This window comes from Pezoporus wallicus, unplaced genomic scaffold (genome assembly GCF_028554395.1).
Source record: "Pezoporus wallicus isolate ANWC-B61680 ecotype Strahan unplaced genomic scaffold, APGP_CSIRO_Pwel_v1 contig_227, whole genome shotgun sequence".
Taxonomy (NCBI): domain Eukaryota; kingdom Metazoa; phylum Chordata; class Aves; order Psittaciformes; family Psittacidae; genus Pezoporus; species Pezoporus wallicus.
The window spans coordinates 7,227,762-7,249,010 of NW_026635704.1; the positions used below are offsets into that span (position 1 = coordinate 7,227,762).

The window sequence follows — 21,249 nt, forward strand, 5'->3', positions numbered from 1 at the left end:
TACGTGAAAAAAACAGTGGTGTGTCCCATCCCATCCCCATTAGTCATATGAAAAGTACATTGCATCACAACCAACAAATCCTTTCCACGAGCTTTGTGAGTTGTCTAAAGTAAGAGAACTTGGTATAAATTAGACAACTGAAAACTGCCTGAAGAGAAGAAGAAATACACGATTCACTGAAATGGAATTACTCCCAATGGAAGACTAGGAAACACAAGTTACTGTCAAAAGCAGTAAAAACTCATCAAATCACAATAGAGTAGAAGAATGTGACAACCTCCTCCCACCTTAAACCAGCAACATTTAAGTAGAAATAAAAAGCATCTGATTACAAAAATCTTGTAAAGCCCCCAAAAAGCCAAAAAAAAAAAAAAAAAAAATCTGAAATATGCACTGCCCCCCCCCCCCCCCCCCCCCCCCGGGTTGTCAGTCACTGTAGCAGGACTGGAGTATTTAGGTCACAATGGCTAAACAGCGGGTTATTAGCACATGGAGACAAAAAAATTGCTATTTCTTCATCAGTGAGGAGTCTGAGAAATTATCCAGTAATTTTGTCTGAACTGTCAGACTTCATGCTATGAGGTTATTAATCCCTTAATAGTATGAAGTTATAAACATCTGCTCAAATTTCTACCACAGGTGTAAATGCAAGATTTGCAGAGAAAAATGCTAGTTCATCAAACCACTGATTACAGATGACCCCCTAGCTATGCTTTTGCACTTTTTCCCACCTCATCTGCCCAAGAAAAATGTGCTCAGAAACCAGTTAGTAAAGTACTCCTGAAACATGGCTGGGGAACAAGAGAAATTCAGAGCGTGCAATAAATCAATTAGTATATTAATTTTATCTGATCCTTCATCCATGCATTTTATTTTTCTAGCTTGTTTTTCATACATATTTTGTCACTTTTCCTTATGGATCAGAGTAGACCTGAGCTTGACAGATTGTTTAGCGAAAAATGTTTGCCTGTGTTAACTGGATTTTTCTGTTCTTTGTTGTTATCAACAGAGAATTATTTATGCTGTGTCATTAAGTTTTATCTATGCAGTTCCATAAAAGCAGTTAATGTACTGAATAAAATAAATTATGAAGATTTTAGTGATTCTAATGGGGTTTTATTGTTGTGATTTCCAAGATTTACTGCATGATTTTGTAGTTGTTGTTAAGGCAGTGTCTGCCTTCACTTGGCACACACTGATGCTGGTCTGCTGGGAAGCTGCTTTCAATGAATAAGTTAAAAACCGTGGCTGAGGAAATTTCTTTAAAAAGTTGGATTCTTCTTCAGTACACCTTCTACATGCTTGAAGATTTCCATAGCCTTCAGGATATATACCTATTTCACCACACGAAATACTGCTATTTACTGAAGTTCTCTGTAGGCTTTTAAGAGTGATGTTGTGACCATTCCACTCAAACAGATGTGTAGCTCTATGCTCAGCTGGGTTTTCTGGTGTGTTTCGAACAGCTTCTGGTTTTGGGCATAGGCATGTTTTAATTTGTAACTTTTATATTATGGTTTGTAACAATAGTTACAAATGGTACAAGTCTTAAAAATTCAATCTGTATTTGTTGAAGAAAAAGTGACTGTGATGACGTAACTCCAACGTACAGTACTTTCAGAGGTATGCATGATGTTACAGATAGAGATTTAAACTGAAATAAGTCAAGCATTTTTAATGGTCAAGGGTACTAGTAGCTGAAATAAAGCGTAAGGAGAAGTAGAGAAGGGGCAGCTTTATCTTTACTTCTTCAAATGAGGATAGGATGCCTTTCTGCAATGCATATATATAAGCCTAGTCAGCTTGAGAAAATGTAAACAGAACCTGGAAAAATTTCATTACATATATATGAGGATGTCAGACTAAATGATCTCAAGATCATATCTTAACAGCCAGATAGTATTACAAATAAAAATGTAAAATACTACTAATATTAATGGTTTAACTACAAATTAGCGAAGTGCTATTTACATGTGAAATTCAAAGACTTATCCTGGATCCCCCTGTATGTTCCATTCCCTAAGTGAATGTACTTGTAAACTTCCCTTGCTTGGCAAGGATAAACAGTTTAAGAAAGTCCTTCCTTCAGATTTTCTGAAAATCAGAAACCAAATCATAAAAAGAAATGATTTATCTACTTATCTGCAGGGGAAGGCTACAAGAGGGGATGCTAACCCTCTACAAAACATGACGAGGTGCAAGATCAACTTTGAAACTGTAGGAAAATAGGCCCCATTAGATCCATTGTTCATGGAGCTAACTGTATTTTATTCACACTTACAATTTCAGCTGTTCCTCTGTTAAATGGAAACTCAACTGTACTGACTTTCCCCTGAAACTGTGGGATCTCCGTATCATCTTCATTGGGGCTCTTAATTTTTGTAATTATTCTGCCAACTAGATCAGTTCCAGTGGGGTTGTTGTATTCATCCTGTAAGTAAGAAAACCAAAAAAGTTAGTCTGGAACATGAATTAAGTAATCAGTTTTTGTACTCAACTGGGTTTATGTGGCAAGGTGCTGGGTGTGGGGGTGCTGCAGGGGTGGCCTCTGTGAGGAGAGGCTAGGGCTGCCTGTGCTGGCTCCAACCCACTCATCACAAAGCACAGCTCGGCTCTTCAGCCAAAATAGTGGCTGCTCTGGGAAAATATGCTTTAAAAAAGGGCAAAAATGCACTGGACAAGGAGAAGGTGGAAAAAAGCCATGAGAGACAGAAGAGGGAACACCAAAGTGAGAGGAGGAACAGGGGATAGGGAAGTAGGTGCCCCAGGTGCCAGAGCAGAGATTCCCCTCAGCTTGTGGGGAGACCACGGTGGAGGAGGTATTTCCCTGCAGTCTACGAACGACTATGGTGGAGCAGATATTCATACGGCAGCCAATGGAGAGCCCCATGTTAGAGCAGGTGAATATCTACTAAAGGACTGCAGCCTGTGAGGACAGTTCACATTCGAGCAGATCATTACTGCAGTACTGCATGGAGGGACCCACACTAGAGCTGGGAAACTGTAAGGAGCGGCAGAGAGGAGCTGTTACAGACTGACCATGTCCCCCATTCCCCACCCTGTGCCACTTGGGGAAAGGTACAGGAGTCTGGAGTAAAGTGAGCCTGGAAAAGGTAGGGTGGAAGGTTTTGCTTTACTTTTTTTGTCTTTGTTTCTCGCTACTCAAATCTAGTTTAATTGGTGATAAATTAAATTAATTTTCCACAAGTCAAGTCTGCTTTGCCCATGGCGGTAACTGGTAAGTGATCTCCCTGTATCCCTGTGAACATTCAAGGTTCAGGAAATCTTATTTTTTTGTAATAGAAAATACCTAAGAGAAACTGCCTCTGGGAAGAAAAATCATGGAGTGAATCATCTGCTATACGTATGCATTTTCCCCACTAGAATTTATTCTTAAAACATCTTTTTTTTTCCTGTGGCAACAAGAAATGGGTTTCAATTGCCTAAGATGCCTGACAGCAAGGACTGCAGGTTTCAGTCATCTGTTTGTAAACAAAACACGATACACCTGTCAAAGTGGAAATCATAGAATCACAGAACAGTTAGGGTTGGAAAGGACCTTAAGATCATCAAGTTCCAACCCCCTGCCATTGGCAGGGACACCTCACACTAAACCATGCCACCCAAGGCTCTGTCCAATCTGGCCTTGAACACTGCCAGGGATGGAGCATTCACAACTTCCTTGGGAAACCCACTCCAGTGCCTCAACACCCTTACAGTAAAGAACTTCCTCCTTCTATCTAATCTGAACTTCCCTTGTTTAAGTTTTAACCCATTACCCCTTGTCCTGTCACTACAGTCCCTAACGAAGAGTCCCTCCCCAGCATCCCTATAGGCCCCCTTCAGATACTGGAAGGCTGCTATGAGGTCTCCACGCAGCCTTCTGTTCTCCAGGCTGAACAGCCCCAACTTTGATGCCCATCTTTTGATGCACATCATTTTTGTGAAGTTAATCTGCGGAAAGATAGCAGCAATGCCTTACAGGAAAATTCAATATATTTTTAGCACTCTTACACATTTCCCTAATTGTGATTTTGTATTTAAGTATAGTTACCGTTACATGGAAGCATAAATCCTTAACCAGTGTACGGCTAGCAAGAGCTCGAACATTTGAAACTGCCGGAGTAGCTGGTAAAGAATCAGGTAACAAGCGTACAGGGTCATTAGGTACAACGTCAAATGTAATCTAGCAGAAAAAGGAGGAAGAATAAAATAACACAAAGTAAAATAAAGACTGATATAATTCACCTTGCACACATAGGTTGCTGAAAAAATACGGAAACAAATGCATGTGAAATCTACTGAGAATCTTGAAATAAACTAGCATGACCAGTTACATTAGGTTGCAAATTATGCAGCTCTCTTATTCCACAAAATTTCTGCTTAATTATAAAAGCTACTGAAAATATAGTTTCATAATCAGCACCTTAAAATCAGTAACTATTAAAAATAAAAACACATTTTTGCAAAGCTTGCATGTGAGTGTATTTGTATTTTGAACCGACAAAGTATCGTACTTTTCCCAAATGATTCTGTATTACATGCTGTTGGCTACATGTAATTAATTATAAATTCAAACCTGATCACTGGTGAGAATGTTTGTCTTATCCATTGCGAAGGCAAACTGGATATTGTAAATGCCAACTCGCTCTGGAACCACTTTATCCCTAAATAAATCAAAACCAAAAACCAGGCAAAAGTGAGTCAATATTAAAGTGACAAGTATATAAGTATGCAAGCAATCTAAATTCTGGGTAGTCCGCCAGAACTAGTTAAAAAGTCCTGTTAAATACTCCTCTATAATCACGGAATGCTTAGGGTTGGAAAGGACCTTAATATCATAGAATCACAGAATGGTTTGGGCTGGAAAAGACTTCAAGATCATGTAGTTCCCCCTCCATCTAGACCCTCCTGCCATAGACAGGGACATCTCCCACTAGACTATGTCGCCCAACATCTTCCAAGAAAAGACCACTAAACTGACAGCGTTCTTGGTTCAGGATTAACATCCAGCTACAGAAGATGTTAAATCAGGGTTAAGTCCACTCTGTCTAACCTCCAATTCTACAGCAGTTGAATGTAACATTGAAAGGAATGTTACTAGACAAGTGAGAAGTAGATTATGTAGTCTCTCCATTGCTAGCATTTATCATAATATATTAGACTCTTCTCTACTAGACTCTTCTCTACACCCAGATTAAACAGATGTCAAATGTATTTAGGGAAGAACTCAATCCTCATGTTCAATGCATCTTGCTAGTATCTCCTACCATTCTGTAGCACTGTATCATACTAATTCTGTAACAATTTATTATCAAAATCTAAACCTCCTTGTTTGTATATCAAACTGAGTTTTGTAAGTTGTGTCAATAATTATAAAATGAACACTGCTATACCTGAAGTAGAAGAAACCATCTTCCTTGTCATTCTTCACTTTACTACAGCTAAATACTGTAACCTAAAAAGATGAAAAAAAAAATTAATGCCATATACTGAAAGTTCAAGTACCTTACTTGCAATCACTGTATTTGTAGCACTGATAGCACACAGTAATTAAATCACATCACTTATAATTTAGATAGTAGTTTCATGTTCTTAATTCTCAGACTCTTTTCTTTGCAAGATTCATGGTGTCGAATTTTAACAGTCTCCCTGTTATTAATTAGTTTCTGCAGAGTGCTAACACTTGTGTCCTCATTATAGCCTTGACATTTGAAAAATCTGCCAACTTTTATCAGGACAGATACCGATAAACAAATACGACTTATACGTAATACTTGTAATTTAAAATCTAGAACAAGATATTGATCTAAATTAAATGAAGGGAAGTTTCTACTATTAGTTTGTCCTATGATGGCATTTTGATACCCATTTTGAAAACACACTTTGATGACTTACATCAACTGGCATCCTATTTCCAATGCTCTGTGCTTCCCACATTTTCATTGAAATCCGTGCTGGATTAATGTTTCTGATAATGTTGTCATCTTCAGAAAGAACACTAACCATAAAATCTGTAGAATGAAACCCAAGATTTTCAGGATTATTTTTAATCAGAATTAAAAAGATCAAACTCCATGCATGTCTGTTGTCTCCCTCATACTTAAAGGAAAACCACACAAAACTCGCATTCCAAACACAACTCAAGCAACAAAAAGTTTAAAACCAGATATGGAAAACCTTCTCTCTCCAGCCCTGTAATTAGACCAGGTAACCATCCTTAGAAGAGAAACCACCTACTTTATCAAATGAGTGCTTTAATAAAACCTCTCAAATTTCAAGTCTACTTTTTCCACATTATCATTCTTAACAAAATAGCAAGCCAGGCTTCTAGTTAAGTAGCTTACTCTTTTTTTCAAAGACAGGAAATCCAGATCTCTGTCTTCCTTCACAAGTGCTTTAGCCATTGAACTGCTGGCTAGCAAGGTGCAGTAGTTGTAACAACAACACCACAACTACTGTTTTCCTCATCTGTCAGCCACTGTGTCCAGCTCAGACGTGGACCTGTTAGAACAAGTCTAGAGGAGAGTTATGAGAATGATCACAGGGCTGCAGCACCTCACCTGTGAAGGCAGACTGAGAAGGTTGGGGTTGTTCAGCCTGGAGAAGAGAAGGCTCTGGGGGAACCTTAGAGCAGCTTCCAGTGCCTAAAAGGGGCCTGTGAGAAAGCTGGAGAGGGACTTCTTGCAAGAGCCTGTAGTGACAGGACAATGAGAAATGGCAACCTGGTCTAGTGGAAGATGTCCTTGGCCATCTTGGAACTAGATGATCCTTAACGTCCCTTCCAACCCAAACCATTCGATGATTCTAAGAACTTGTCGAGAGCTCTCTAAGAAACCAAGCACTCTGCATCAGCAGGATCACTCACATTCACACAGCTGTCAACTCCTTCAAAGGCATTTGCAAGACACTAATTCCCTGTACAAAAATCATGTAGTTTCCAACCTGCTCCAATTTCTACATTTATCTATGTCCTGACTTAATTATATTCTTTATATTCCTTCCAGTCCAATAACCGTCCAGTACTGAAAATGTATATACTGATGAGAAGTTTCCCTAAGCCCTCCTGAAACTTTTTTGAAATGGCATCAGATTTGCCATCTTATTTATTTCAAATAAAGCCCAAATTAAATAGTATTACCATAACAGTTAGTAACTTAACAATTCCATGCGTAAACTAATTTATAATTCTTAAGTGAATATGATCCAGTATAGGAAATTTGTTAGTATTTGTGTCATCAAATAGGTCTAGAAATCCTTTTAGTTACATTTCACTAAATTGTTACTGAAGTTTGTTTATTTTTTTTTTTTGCCTTCCTTAAGGAAGTATTGTCTTTTAAGTGACAGAATCTACTTGCTTTATAATTCACTTGTTTAGATAGGACTTCAGTTTTCTAAAGAATGTTGTTTATCATGGTTTCAGAGTGCAAACTGTGTTACTGCAAATTAAAAAGGAAAATTTTCTGGAAGAAAACTGCATACTTCACTGTATATATTTTCTGGAAGAAAAATATATACTTCATTGGCAAATTCAAGAACCATATCATAAGGGCTATTTATTTCCTGAATTAATGTAACTAGTTAGCATAGGTTTCTTATTCACGCCAAAGTTTCCCTATAGGAAAAAGGCAGAGATTTCAAATTCTCTTCTGCTTTTCACAAAAGATGTTTCCTCATGGTCATAACTTGCTGCTCTTTATTTGTTTTCTTTATTGTGAATACTACTGTGATAGAAAACATAATAAGGGTTTTTTTCTTTTATGACTCAGCAGTGTTAGTTAGAAAGTGAAGATCAACCTTTTGTGAGAACACACAATGAGAGAATATTTTTTACTGTTCACAGGTTACTTCTGATCACTTTTTGGTTCCTCTTGGCTCACAGTTTGCCTATAATTTCCTAGCTACCTCTTCTGTTACTATTCCACAGAAAATGAGGTGAGGAAAAACGTGAATGAACTAGATCATTTTCTTGGAAGATCATAAAATCAGAAATTTGATATTTCACTATGGACAGAGAATAGATTCTGCAGTTTTACCATTTATGGACACATAAAGCCAATAATTTGGGCCAAATAAATAAGAGGCAATTTGAAATGCTTTCCAAATATGTTGTATATATCTTTTTTTCTCCAAGTGTTACAGAGGCACCTCAGACAGAGCTGTTACAAAGAGCTGAGACAAAACAGACTAAAAAAAAAAAACCCAACAAAACCATGAGAAGAATCATCAATAGGTTTTCAAAGGTTTAGGAAGCTCTTGAGTGACTGCTTTCCACCAAAGTATCCTTATACATACCAGGAAAGGTACCTCCTGCTTGAAAAGAAGAACTTCTGTCATATTTAACATTCAAACAGACAGGCTTCTCAGGATCAGGCAGGACATTTAATGTGATTATAGGACAATCTAATATGGTCTTGTTGTATGTGGCTTTAAGCTGTAAAGTGTGCTCTCCCCTGAAATATACCAAAAATAGTGAAAACTGTTTTAAAATCTTTTCCAAAAAGACAATTTTCAACAGACTTTAGGTCTGAATCATGTAAATGAAAGCATGATAAATAACTAAAAGTTATCAGTAGTAAAGGGAAGAAGAGATTCAGAGCAGCCCTGTGGAGAAGGACTTGGGGGTGTTGGTTGATGAGAAAATGAACATGAGTCAGCATCAGTGTGCGCTCGCAGCCCAGAAAGCCAACCGTATCCTGGGCTGCATCAAAAGGAGCGTGACCAGCAGGCTGAAGCAGGTGATCCTGCCCCTCTACTCTGCTCTCATGAGACCTCACTTGGAGTATTGTGTGCAGTTCTGGTGTCCTCAACATAAAAAGGACATGGAACTGTTGGAACAAGTCCAGAGGAGGGCTATGAGGATGATCAGGGGAGCTGGAGCACCTCCCATATGAAGATAGGCTGAGGAAGTTGGGGCTGGTCAGCCTGGAGAAGAGAAGGCTGCGTGGAGACCTCATAGCAGCCTTCCAGTATCTGAAGGGGGCCTACAAGGGTGCTGGGGAGGAACTCTTCATTAGGGACTGTAGTGACAGGACAAGGGGTAACGTTTTAAAACTTAAACAGGGGAAGTTTAGATTGGATAGAAAGAGGAAATTCTTTCCTGTTAGGGTGGTGAGGCACTGGAATGGGTTGCCTAGGGAAGTTGTGAATGCTCCATCCCTGGCAGTATTCAAGGCCAGGGTGGACAGAGCCTTGGGTGGCATGGTTTAGTGTGAGGTGTCCCTGCCCATGGCAGGGGAGGTTAGAAGTGGATGATCTTAAGGTCCTTTGCAACCCTTACTATTCTATGATTCTGTAAGTTACACAAGTAAAATCATAAGTTTAAAATATTATCTTATTAAATTTAATTTTACTTTAATATTTCATTAGCTTGATCTAGCAACTACAGCTTTAAGTTGCAGAAGACAGTAAAGTGGAAAGCAAGCATAGCTAATTAAAATGCTGCCTGATGAGCATTCTGCTTTGAAAGTTTCCAGACAGTGAATCTGCACTTACAATTCACATTTAGCAAAATGCACTGCAAGTGTTCAGTGACTTCATCACTACAGAAAAACTCATTTTCTTTACTGTATTAAAAACGTAAAATTTAAGGTTTTAAACAGAACTGAGAACATAGTGCTTAACTGCACAGGGGCTGTACTCCCCAGTTTTGGTTATGCTTTTGATTAAAACCAATGACTCTGCCAGCCATCTAAGGAGGAAACTTTTATCACTGTCCCAGATTGAATTATCACTTAATACTCTGATTAAAAATGAACACGGGTCATTAGGGCTACATCAGCAGGTAGTTACTAGGTCTATATTAGGTCTACTTGCTTGAAGAGCCCAGAGAGGCCATGAGGGCTGGAGCACCTCTCCTATGAAGACAGGCTGAGAGAGCTGGGCTTGTTCAGCCTGAAGGAGAGAAGGCTCCAGAGAGACCTTAGAGCAGCTTCCAGGGCCTGAAGCAGCTGACAAGAAAACTGGAGAGGGGCTTTTGACAATGGCAAGCAGTGACAGGACAAGGAGGAATGGCTTTAACCTGACATAGGGTATATTTAGATTAAATATTAGGAAAAAATTCTTTACTTTGAGGCTGGTGAGGCACTTGCACAGGCTGCCCAGAGAAGCTGTGGCTGCCCCATCCCTGGCAGTCTTTAAGGCCAGGCTGGACAGGGTTTTGAGCAACTTTGTCTAGTGGAAGGTGTCCCTGCACATGGCAGGGGGTTGGAACTGGATGATCTTAAGGTCCCTTCCAACCCAAACCTTTCTATGATTCTATGCTATAAATAGTATGATGTTATCACTGAGCAAGCCTGTTTCTCCAGTAATACACTGACAGCTAATATTCACCATTCTCCCACGAAAATGCAGGCATTATAAATACACTAAGCAACATCAACAGCATTTCAAATAAACTTTCTTCCAAATAGAAGTAGCACACAAAGATATTAACTACCATTAACTAACTGCTTCAGAAGTTTAAGAACAGGCACTTATTGCTAGCTCCTAAGCTACCTACACCCAACCTAGTCTTGCAAGAAAAGCTCAGGGATACAGGGAGTGGATGGCAAAACCATAAACATGAAGACAATATAGAAATAATGAATTCAAAAAGTCAGATGGGACATGAAAGGGAAGCCAAGGTGGCTAACATGAAACAGGAGTCATGGGACAGACATATGCAGGAAATGGGACTTCATTAGTTCTACTGCAAATAAGAAAAAAAAATAATATATATTTAAAACTCTTTTGGACACTTTACCTAAACCTCTAAAACAATGGCTAGCACCCAGAGGACTGTGGTTTCAACACTCCTAAAATAGGTTCCTATCTTGAAAGTATAGGTCTGGATCTGGTCACCCAAAGGCTGTATATTTCACGCATTTTAAGCAGTTTATGACACCATCTACATTAGGTACAGTCTGACAATTATAAGCTGTGTTGTACCATGACCAGAAAAAATAGGATTTGGAAAATTAGAACAGCAGCTTCTCACAAAACCAAAAGCAGCAGGATTTGAACTTTATTTAGTTAAGCACTTAATTACTTATATCTCATTATTTTGCCTTCCACCAGCATATAAATAAAAAATGTTTGACCTTAGCTCTAGACTAATTCTGGTAAGTCCTCTGTGAAATATGCACCTTAAAAACATCTAGCCAAGCGACATATCAGCATTCAATCTCTTTTCCATGAAGTTTTCACTACTTACCTAGGTGCATGAATACAAATAACTCCCAGGTTAGCCCTACCAGTTTCATCTGTTTTATGTTGCTGGTTTGAAGAAACAATCTGTCAAAAAAAAAATTTTATTCTTTCAATGACACAGAAGTAGTATCAAGTCTTAGAATAAAATGCATACCTCATTTGCCTGCATATTGCTTTCATGTGAGCAATGGCTTCGTTGTATTTTTGCACTCTAAATTAGGGAAAGACACAATTATGAATGCAATATTAAGAGGTTTCAGAACTCTCCCTGTCCATTTTGAACTAGGATATTTTTGTTCATTAATACGTAGCTTTAAGGTTTGGAAGACAGCAAAGGAAGCCACGGACACATTCTGAGTTCCTCTGTAATGAATTTCTCTCTAATGAGAGGAATCAACCTTTTCATTGATGATATAACTCAACAATGTGGTGCAAATGTCTGTCATTATCTGAATAGTGTTTGGCTTTAAATTGCTTTCCCTGTGCTATTTCAGCACAGATTTCAGGAGACTGAAGTGTCTAGTGTCCACTTACACAAAACCAATGTTTTTGGAATATTTGAAGCGAGCAATCTTCTTCCAAATTATTTTCTTTCCCAAATCTCATGTCAATAAGCTACAAGAATAAAACTATTTTAGGAAAAAAAAAATAAAATTTGAAAGTTGGTTCATAATGGATCATCTATGGGAGTATGAATTTATTTTACCATGTCACCAGACAACAGCAATGGCAAAAAATAAGTGCTTAATGGTTCAAACGGAAGGCAGCTTTGTAAACATACATTAAGAAGGTTTCCAGACATTTCACACACTCTCTTGAAGAGTATATTCTATTGAAAATTATATACAAAATACGTTTATAACTGAAATTACTGCACATTACAGAATGGAAAGTTTAAATTTTTACAGGAACCTGTGCTTTTGTGCACTTCCACTGCTGAGCTGTTTTTATTGAACATAAACGTTCTGAGGGTTTCTTGATGTTCATCTAAGTTTTGGACCTGTAAGCTAAAGAATGGAGTATATGAAATTTCATGCTGCAACTGCAGAATATCAGGCTTAGGAGACTTAGAGAAGGGAATGTGAAATATAGACAGACTGCTTATCTGAGAATTTCAGTTCCCAAAAGCTTTCCATTTCCTTTGGAAGACTGTGCATACAAGCTATTTCAACTGACAAGGCAAGACAGCTCTCTAAAGAGGCTCTCCAAAATCATAATAAATTTTGATCTGATATCTATTCAGCAAATATGCAGTTGGCTGCTCTGCTAACGTATAAAAGTAACTCTTAGAAATGATACTGGCATTAAGTTCTTAGACATTCGGCTGGTCTTCCATGGAAGAAGGCGTAATAGCCCAAAAGACAGCATGCCACCACAACATGTCTTTGATCAGGCAGAATGACCACTCAGTATTACTGTCAAGGTGGGATGCTTGCTCAAGAACAACCTAATTAAAAGTCCCAAGAAGCTGCAGTTGCCATCATAAAGGCAGTAGTTGGGGCAAACAAAAAAAGGGCAATAAAAATAAGTAATAGTAGCATAATTTTAAATTTGGGGAAATTAATTGTGAAATTGTGGCAGCTCTTGAGAGGATGAACAAAAGAAAGTTCTTAGCTGCTATGCATTCCAAGGTAACCGAGAGACACAAATGCATGCCAAGCAGGAACAAAAAGGGAACAAGACCAGCCCTACATGAAAAAATGTTATGTCCAGAGCTGGATGAATATATCCTTGATAATGTACCACTCAATATGACAATCTCTGCATGAACAGTTACATTTAATACTTCGACCTTTTTTCTTCAAGAACAAGAATTTTAATGAATGGAGTATTCTGTTGAATTCCTTTCTTTGTACAGACCAATGTGCAGACCATCTGACACATCTCACTTATGGAAAGGACAGTAACTACTGAAATTTGGGTTAGATTTGCAGCCTCACTGTTTTAATTTGGTTCATACTGCCAATGCTTTTCATGGAGACAATCAAGTAGGGATCAAACCTCCTGACTAGCTTTACATACAGACCACAAGTCATATATTCAGGAACCACAATCCAAGAACCACCGGATAAAAACAATTTGGTGGCCAGTTTAGGCCACATCACCGTGATTGTCATTCAGTATATTACCTCAGATAAAGTGGGGGATAGGATGGGGTTGTGTGCATGCAGAATTTGGAAAAAGGTTCATCAGGATGAATACTAATTACACTTGGACATCATACTTTAGGAATTTAGTTATATTTGTGATTGTTATAATGAAAGAGATCTGTCCTGGGAACTGTTTACATTACTCGCTGACACTACCATTATATGAGATTAATTATTTTGTGCCTTTACAATATTTTATTCACTTTTCAAAAAGATTTCTTGAAAATGAAGAAGATAATGTAGACATGAAAACAAAATGTGTTAAAGAAAGCTCAGCAAATAAGGCCTATGCTTACCTTTATGCTGTTGCTTCTTATAAGGCTGATTTTGACACTGGGTTCAGGTGTTGGATTTCCCCACTGATCACATAGCTGAACAATAAGGGGCTTCTGCAATTCTCTACCATTAATCACTGCAACAGGCTGAAGGAGATACAAATACATTATACTATTCTGTTCTAGATATACCAGACATTCATGGCAGGTCAGGAACCCCCAGAGCAATAATACCCACCTTTTCCATACTATTTGTCTTCTATAACAGCCAGACCACGACAGAACTGTAAAACTCCAGGAATGTATTTCTAGAGTTCTCCCATTTACATTCTCTTATCATTATAAAATGCACTACTTGAACTGAACTGCATGTGTTACTCATGTTGATGTGACTGAAAGTCACATCAAAGGACACACTTCTAGAAGAGGCTTAGCAGTTTCCCTGTTGTAGAAAGAGCAAATGGCCCCAAACTTTTATCTTCTGACATACCTTCACAGCTTTCTAGAGAGCAAAAGTAGTTATGATACTCCTTGAACCTTTTGTTTCACTCTTCTTCTTCAATAACTTCCTTCTCTCTTTTCCCAACACACCAACCTTTATTCCTATTCTCTACTTAGAGATCCAGTTTTCTTTTACCTGCTTCCACTCTCCTATTTTGCATTCTGCTGCAACTCCAGAACTATCTTTTGAATACCCAAAGTAAACATTGAAAAATAAAACAAAACCCTAGCAAATAAATGAATGATAACAAAAAGCTCTGTACCAAGACGTACTGTGCTTCCCTTCTCTAAAAATCAAAAAAACCCAGTAACAGATAAAGGAGATGGGCTGCCAACTATTACTACCACTAAGGACAGTATCTTTGGCAAACAACAGTGGGAGATGGGTGTTAGGATTCAGCCCACAGTAAAATAGCTGCACTAAAGAAAACTACATCATCTGTATAAGGGCAAGTGAGACAGAATAAACAGTAAGAGATATTAAGGAATACAGTGTTATAAACACATGTAAGTTAGATTACTGCAAAATAAGTTACTTTTCAAAATTAATGTTGGAAGCTATTGTATGAATAGAATATGTGATATAATGTAGTCAGCTGTTGTTATGAAGAATGTTTCACATCTGCAGTCCCATTTAAAACACACTTATATAATTACATGGCAAAATACTTAATTTTGCTTGTGTTATGTAGTCCTGTATAGAAGAAAACACTGTCTCTAGAGCTGTCATGTTCAGACAATTTTTAGAAACATCAATACTATGATATCACGATTTTCAGCTTTGCATCTTGTGCTCCAAAAATCTCTGGAAATAAAAGACCTGCTGAATAGTAACCTTATTTTTTCCAAACCAAAATTGTTCAACTTACCTTTTCTAACTCTGGCCAATCCACAAACTGCAACTTGGCAGGGGATCCTGCAGTTAAGTTTAGTCTGAGAAAGTCAGAAAATTCACGCCAAGCAAAGCACAATTCTTTGCTTCCAGGTAAACAAGGTTTAAACCGAATACCTTGTACTTTCATTGTTAGAGTACTTTCCTATTGAGAAGTAAGAAGATTTCATCAATAACAATTAAAAGGAACTATAATTTGTTCATTTCTTGCAATATAGTATTTTAATATTTATGCTTACTACCTTTACTGTGAGACAGTAGACTAAAAATTAAACTAGTTCTACGGCTTTTGTTAGATTTAAATGGACTCCTTGTGTAAGAAAAGATCAATTTCAAACTCAAGCATTTCTCAGGAACCTGTTTTTCAACGTACAAGAGTTCTGCACAACTTAGTTATATCCAACATATTTGAAAAGGTATAGAATGCATTTTAAACTAAACTATGACAGATGGTATCATTAGTCTGTTATAGAAGATTCTTCAAAAGATCATAAAATCAATTGTAACACCATAAACACAGACGAAAAGACTAAAAACAAGTTAGAAGAAAAGATGTAGAACACTGGACTAGAAACTCAAGCATGCAGTGCATTGCTCCCCATATTCTATAGCTGCAGCATTGGTAAGGTTTTCAACAGATGGTGCTGTATTCCATAGAACAGGATTATACGATTTTAATGCTTTAATTCTCTACCTTCTCACAGCCTATCAACCAGTGTTTAATTTGAATACCTTTCTACAGTTTTGGTTTAACTATGTGTGAAAGAATTAAGACAATCACCATACAAAGACCACAGAGAAATAAACTTTATGATATCTTATAAATACCTGCCAAGTTATTTTCAAATTCGATTTATCAAGTTCAGGTGCAGAAACACCTAGGGAATTCACACACGCAGATGTCGCTGACTGAACCTGATTTCCGTACTGATCTGTAAGCATTACCTCTGTTAAAAAAGATGATGATTAAAATGATTAATAAGATGATTACCTGAGCAGCTGTTTAAATGAAACGTTACACATGTGGAATATAATGTACACAACATACAATTCAGAGAAAATTTACATGAGTATCACTGAGTATCAGAGAAGTCTGATCATCCTTCAATGAATGAGAATGTAAATCTGTTTTTAATATAAAAGTAGTTGAAGATAATTCACTCTTGATGACATCTATATACATAAAAGGCTAATAAACTGCAAAGAAACGGATCTTACAAGAAACTGAGGAATATGTAAATACTCACCGATTTCACTTTGTAGTTCCTCACCCATCTGCAGAGTATTCGGTCCTTTTAATTTACATTTAATGTGTTTGGGTTCATCAGGAAGTGGTCTAAGTCATCACATGAAAATTGACTTAAAAACCATTCCACGAACATAATCATTGAAATCATAATATACAATCGTCTAAATAGTAAAATTTTATTAAATCTATTACTGTAAAAGCGATTAAAATATCAACATTAATCCTGATGTTCAAAGGTATCAGTCTTCCATGCTACAAAAAATATTTGCTGACTTCTTAAGGACCTGATTACAAATAACATAGCTCAAGATTCTTAGTGATACAGTTTTTCCTTAAAAGCAAAACAAAACCAGAGCACATTACAAAAAATTACAGAGAAGATGAACAATCATAAAAAAAAGAAAAAACAGATTTGCATTTCCTCTTTTACTATGATAAAGCAGAAATCATCAGCCTAAACTATGTCTATTAAACGTATCTTCTGGGGTGCTTTTAAACAATCTCAGGCTTTCCTTCCCTTTACCTGATGGTTAACATATATTATTGCTAGCTTCCCAAACATTTAAGACTTATCTGACATTGAGTTATTTAACAGTTATCCAACATAATGTTTTTTACTCCTTTTGTGTGTTCTAAAACTTACTCAAATTAAAAAAAAAAAAAAATCTTTAAAACTCCCATTAGAATTACCTCCAGTGAACCTCCAGAATAACCTCCAGCTAATTTTTATGACAACTACAACAGAATAACATCTAAACAGAAATTCCCTAATCTGAGACAGCTTTTCAATGACAAGTAAAATGTATTAAAAATATTCAATAAATCAATCAACTGTTCTACTTCCTTTCAAGAGGAGAGGTATCAATTCAGTCTGCTTTTCTGTTCTTCTTAAAACAGAAAATACTACTTAGCTGAAAAATTCTCTGTCTCTGACAGTGCTGCACCATGAACAGTGTTTTACAAGCATTATGCTCATAATGCTCTTAATGCATTTTTTTTTTTTTCCTATTACAGATCTCTGAAATGTCTAATATTGCTGAAAATTTACCCTGGCATCAGTTTGCTTGAACTAGTTACTTAATTTAAACCTATTACGAACACATGAAATACACTAAAGTCATTTAGGATCATATTCATCTTAACTTTATAGATACAGTAAGTTCAGCTAACTTCCTAGACTCACTGAAAGTGATAGACGATTTTCAAGTTCAATTTACATCCTATCACCTTTGACTGAGACACCAGATGCAGGCACCCAGCATTTGGCTAGATAAATACTATCTTTAGCTTCAAAGTGCTAACTTCTGTAAGGCTTACAATTAGCTTCATAAACATTTCTCTTTGGTAACCAGTGACCTGACTCAGTTAATATTTACTGCAAGTTTTCAAAGATAGCAGCAATCTTATTCAGTGCATGTATACTTACAAAAGTGATTAAAGGGCTGGGTACAAACAGATCATGATGGAGTTGTTTACATACGTAATGTTATCATCTGTAAGCAATCTGCATAAACACACCCACCCAAGCAAACCTACATCCCCTGTTAATTTGCCAACTGCATCATTTCAGCACATTTTTCAGTAAAATTTTCTTTTTTACCGCAAAGTACAGACCTAAAACCCTTTGCCAACAAAATAAATCATAAAAAAGTATATCAAATGAACAAACCTGACTGTGAATGCACTCTCCAAAGACACATGGTCATCAAGGTAAGTAATGAGACAGTAACGTACATCTTTTACTGATGTTGGTACCTTTACATCAGGCAATAATCCCTGAATCAACTGTTCTTTGTTAATTTTAGGTGTCCAGTTAACCTAAAATTAAGATTTAATAATTTAATCAAAAGGTTAATTATTAATGACTAGCTACATAATAAATCTGTGGTCATTCTAACTATGCTGAAGTAACATACTGGCAATAGAAGCTTTCAGTAGAAAACCTGTGTATTTTCCAGCAGTACCCAATGCTATCTTCCCAAATACAGGAAATTACTCTAAAAAAAACCCTCCAAACAAAACAAAATGTACTACAGTTTCTCTCACTTATCTTCAGTTAGGAAAGATCTGATTCTGAAAAACCTCACCAAAAAATTGTCACATATTGGTGAAGCTCTACCTTTGTATTAGGCTCCATGTATGTACACAGACAGAAGGATAAGACAGGTAAGCAAATCTTCATGAAGGAACTTGCCTATTCAAGGTTCCTATATGTTGGGAAAACCCCAGATCTGAAAAATCATAGCCATACTGGAATTATTTTATTGTACTTAGGAGAAACACTGGGAATTACGGCTATATAACCTGAAATAACTTGCATTTCATAATACTACCCTGAAGCATTATTTAACATTACATTAAAAGCCTTTATCTCATTAAGGACACAATTTTAATAAAATACTTTTTAAAAATTTATTATGCAGAGACTGAAGTTCCCATGTTTAATAATACAGTCCTGAGTAATATTATTTCACAGTCTGAAGTCAATGGATTTTAGAGAACAGGCACTGTACCTCTCTCCCATATTATGCTGCTGTTTACTCAAAAGTACTTGCCTTAATTTTTTCTGCTATAGCTGGGGTCACGTGTATCTCCCTTTCTCCTTCATCATACATCTGAAATATAAGGTTGCACATGACATCGCCAGCAACCCAATTAATTTCATCCTGATGTTTAATTTGAATAGCTTTTTGTCCATCCATACTTAGGACCTGTAGTCTTGCAACATGACTGCTAGGAAGAAGTTTAATAATCTTGTCCACTGGTGGCACATCTTTGCAATTCTATACATGGAGAAAAAAAAAAAGATACATGATTAATATATTAAATGTGCATGCATAAATATCACTCCATAATAGCCTACGGCACTACTCTGGATTACCAAGTGTGATCACATTTTCAAAGATAAAAACAGCCTGACTTGCCAAAAAGTAAATCAAAAACATATGCCAGAACACCTACAACTTATATTTGAAAATCACAGCAGTCAGGTGAAGTTCCCAATGACTGGAAAAAGGGAAATATAACCCCCATTTTCAAGAAAGGGAAAATGGATGACCCAGGGAACTACAGACCAGTCACTCTCACCTCCATGCCTGGCAAAATCTTGGAGCAGATTCCCCTGGAAGGCATGCTAAGGCACATGAAAATCAACAAGGTGCTTGGTGAAGGCCATCATAGCTTCACTAAGGGGAAATCCTGCCTGACCAGTTTGGTGGACTTCTGTGATGGGGCTACAGAACTGATGGACGGGGTAGAGCAGTTGATGTCATCTACCTGGACTTGTGTAAAACATTCGACACTGTCCCACACGACATCCTTGTCTCTAAATTGAAGAGACATCAATTTGATGGATGGACCACTTGGTGGATAAAGAACTGGCTGGATGGCCGCATGCAAAGAGTTGTGGTCAATGGCTCAATGTCCAGCTGGAGACCAGTAACGAGTGGTGTCCTTCAGGGATCGGTGTTGGGACCGGTCTTGTTCAACATCTTCATCGCCGACATGGACAGTGGGATTGAGTGCGCCCTCAGCAAGTTTGCTGATGACACCAAGCTGTGTGGTTCGGTTGATACCCTGGAGGGAAGGAATGCCATCCAGAGGGACCTTGACATGCTTGTGAGGTGGGCTGATGCCAACCTCATGAAGTTTAACCATGCCAAGTGCAAGGTCCTACTCCTGGGTCGGAGCAATCCCAGGCACAGCTACAGATTGGGCAGAGAAGAGATTCAGAGCAGCCCTGCAGAGAAGGACTTGGGGGTGTTGGTCAATGGGAAAATGAGCATAAGCCGGCTTCAGTGTGCGCTTGCAGCACAGAAAGCCAACCATATCCTGGGCTGCATCAAAAGGAGCGTAACCAGCAGGTCAAAGGAGGTGATCCTGCCCCTCTGATCTCGTGAGACCTCACCTGGAGTATTGTGTGCAGTTCTGGTGTCCTCAACACAAAAAGGACATGGAACTGTTGGAACAAGTCCAGAGAAGGGCCACGAGGATGATCAGGGCACTGGAGCACCTCCCGTATGAAGACAGGCTGAGAAAGTTGGGGCTGTTCAGCCCGGAGAAGGCTGCATGGAGACCTCATAGCAGCCTTCCAGTATCTGAAGGGGGCCTACAAGGGTGCTGGGGAGGGACTCTTCATTAGGGACTGTAGTGACAGGACAAGGGGTAACGGGTTAAAACTTAAACAGGGGAAGCTTAAACTGGATATAAGGAAGAAGTTCTTCACTGTAAGGGTGGTGAGGTACTGGAATGGGCTGCCTGCAGAAGCTGCGAATGCTCCATCCCTGGTGGTGTTCAAGGCCAGATTGAACAAAGCCTTGGGTGAAATGGTTTAGAGTGAGGTTCCCCTGCCCATGGCAGGGGGGGTTGGACCTAGATGATGTTAAGGTCCTTTACAACTCTAACTGTGCTATGATTCTATATCAGACACCGGAATTTAAGCTAGCTATGTAGAAAATGTTTTCTATTCCAAAAGTTCTATGCTATACAATTTTCAAAATACCTAAGAATAATCATAAGTACCGGTTTATATTGGTCATCTTGCCATATTAGTATTTGTTTATACATTTTTCAGTTTAAAATACCACGTCTTATTTGCTCCAGCAGCATGGCTCTCCTGGCTACTTGGGAACTTGGATGTTCAACAGTATTTAAAAATATCAAACCTCAAGAGATTTAAGGCAGAAATGCTACAAAAAGCTACAATATTTTAAACCTCTGAGAAATTATCCTTCTTCACTAAAGTTTTGAGGAACATGTTACCATACTTATTGTGGCTCTAAATATTTATGCAATAAAGGCAATTTGTCAGAAGGATCTAGGGAGTAAAAACAGGAAGAAAAAAAATCCAAAAATAATGCATATTTCTGAAATACTTCACTGATTTCAGAAATAAAGAGTAAGAAGTGAAGAAGAAAAAAACAAAAAAAACAAAAAAAACAAACAAACCCCTCCATAAACAACAACAATAATAAACCCCCCCACAACACAAAA

The 21,249-nt window shown here is 37.8% G+C and overlaps 1 protein-coding gene across 1 annotated transcript in view; it reads right to left on the minus strand.

Annotated features, from left to right (window-relative positions):
• SMCHD1 (structural maintenance of chromosomes flexible hinge domain containing 1) overlaps positions 1–21,249 on the minus strand; it is a 71,117-nt gene that overhangs the window by 12,592 nt on the left and 37,276 nt on the right. The window contains exons 25-37 of the mRNA XM_057397561.1: positions 18,813–19,040; positions 17,927–18,075; positions 16,256–16,344; positions 15,837–15,955; positions 14,986–15,153; positions 13,637–13,762; positions 11,195–11,274; positions 8,296–8,453; positions 5,899–6,014; positions 5,397–5,458; positions 4,580–4,667; positions 4,055–4,186; positions 2,282–2,431 (exon numbers count right to left, since the gene is read on the minus strand). Of these exons, the coding sequence (XP_057253544.1) occupies positions 2,282–2,431; positions 4,055–4,186; positions 4,580–4,667; positions 5,397–5,458; positions 5,899–6,014; positions 8,296–8,453; positions 11,195–11,274; positions 13,637–13,762; positions 14,986–15,153; positions 15,837–15,955; positions 16,256–16,344; positions 17,927–18,075; positions 18,813–19,040 (1,665 nt within the window). The remainder of the gene's footprint in view (positions 1–2,281; positions 2,432–4,054; positions 4,187–4,579; positions 4,668–5,396; positions 5,459–5,898; positions 6,015–8,295; positions 8,454–11,194; positions 11,275–13,636; positions 13,763–14,985; positions 15,154–15,836; positions 15,956–16,255; positions 16,345–17,926; positions 18,076–18,812; positions 19,041–21,249) is intronic.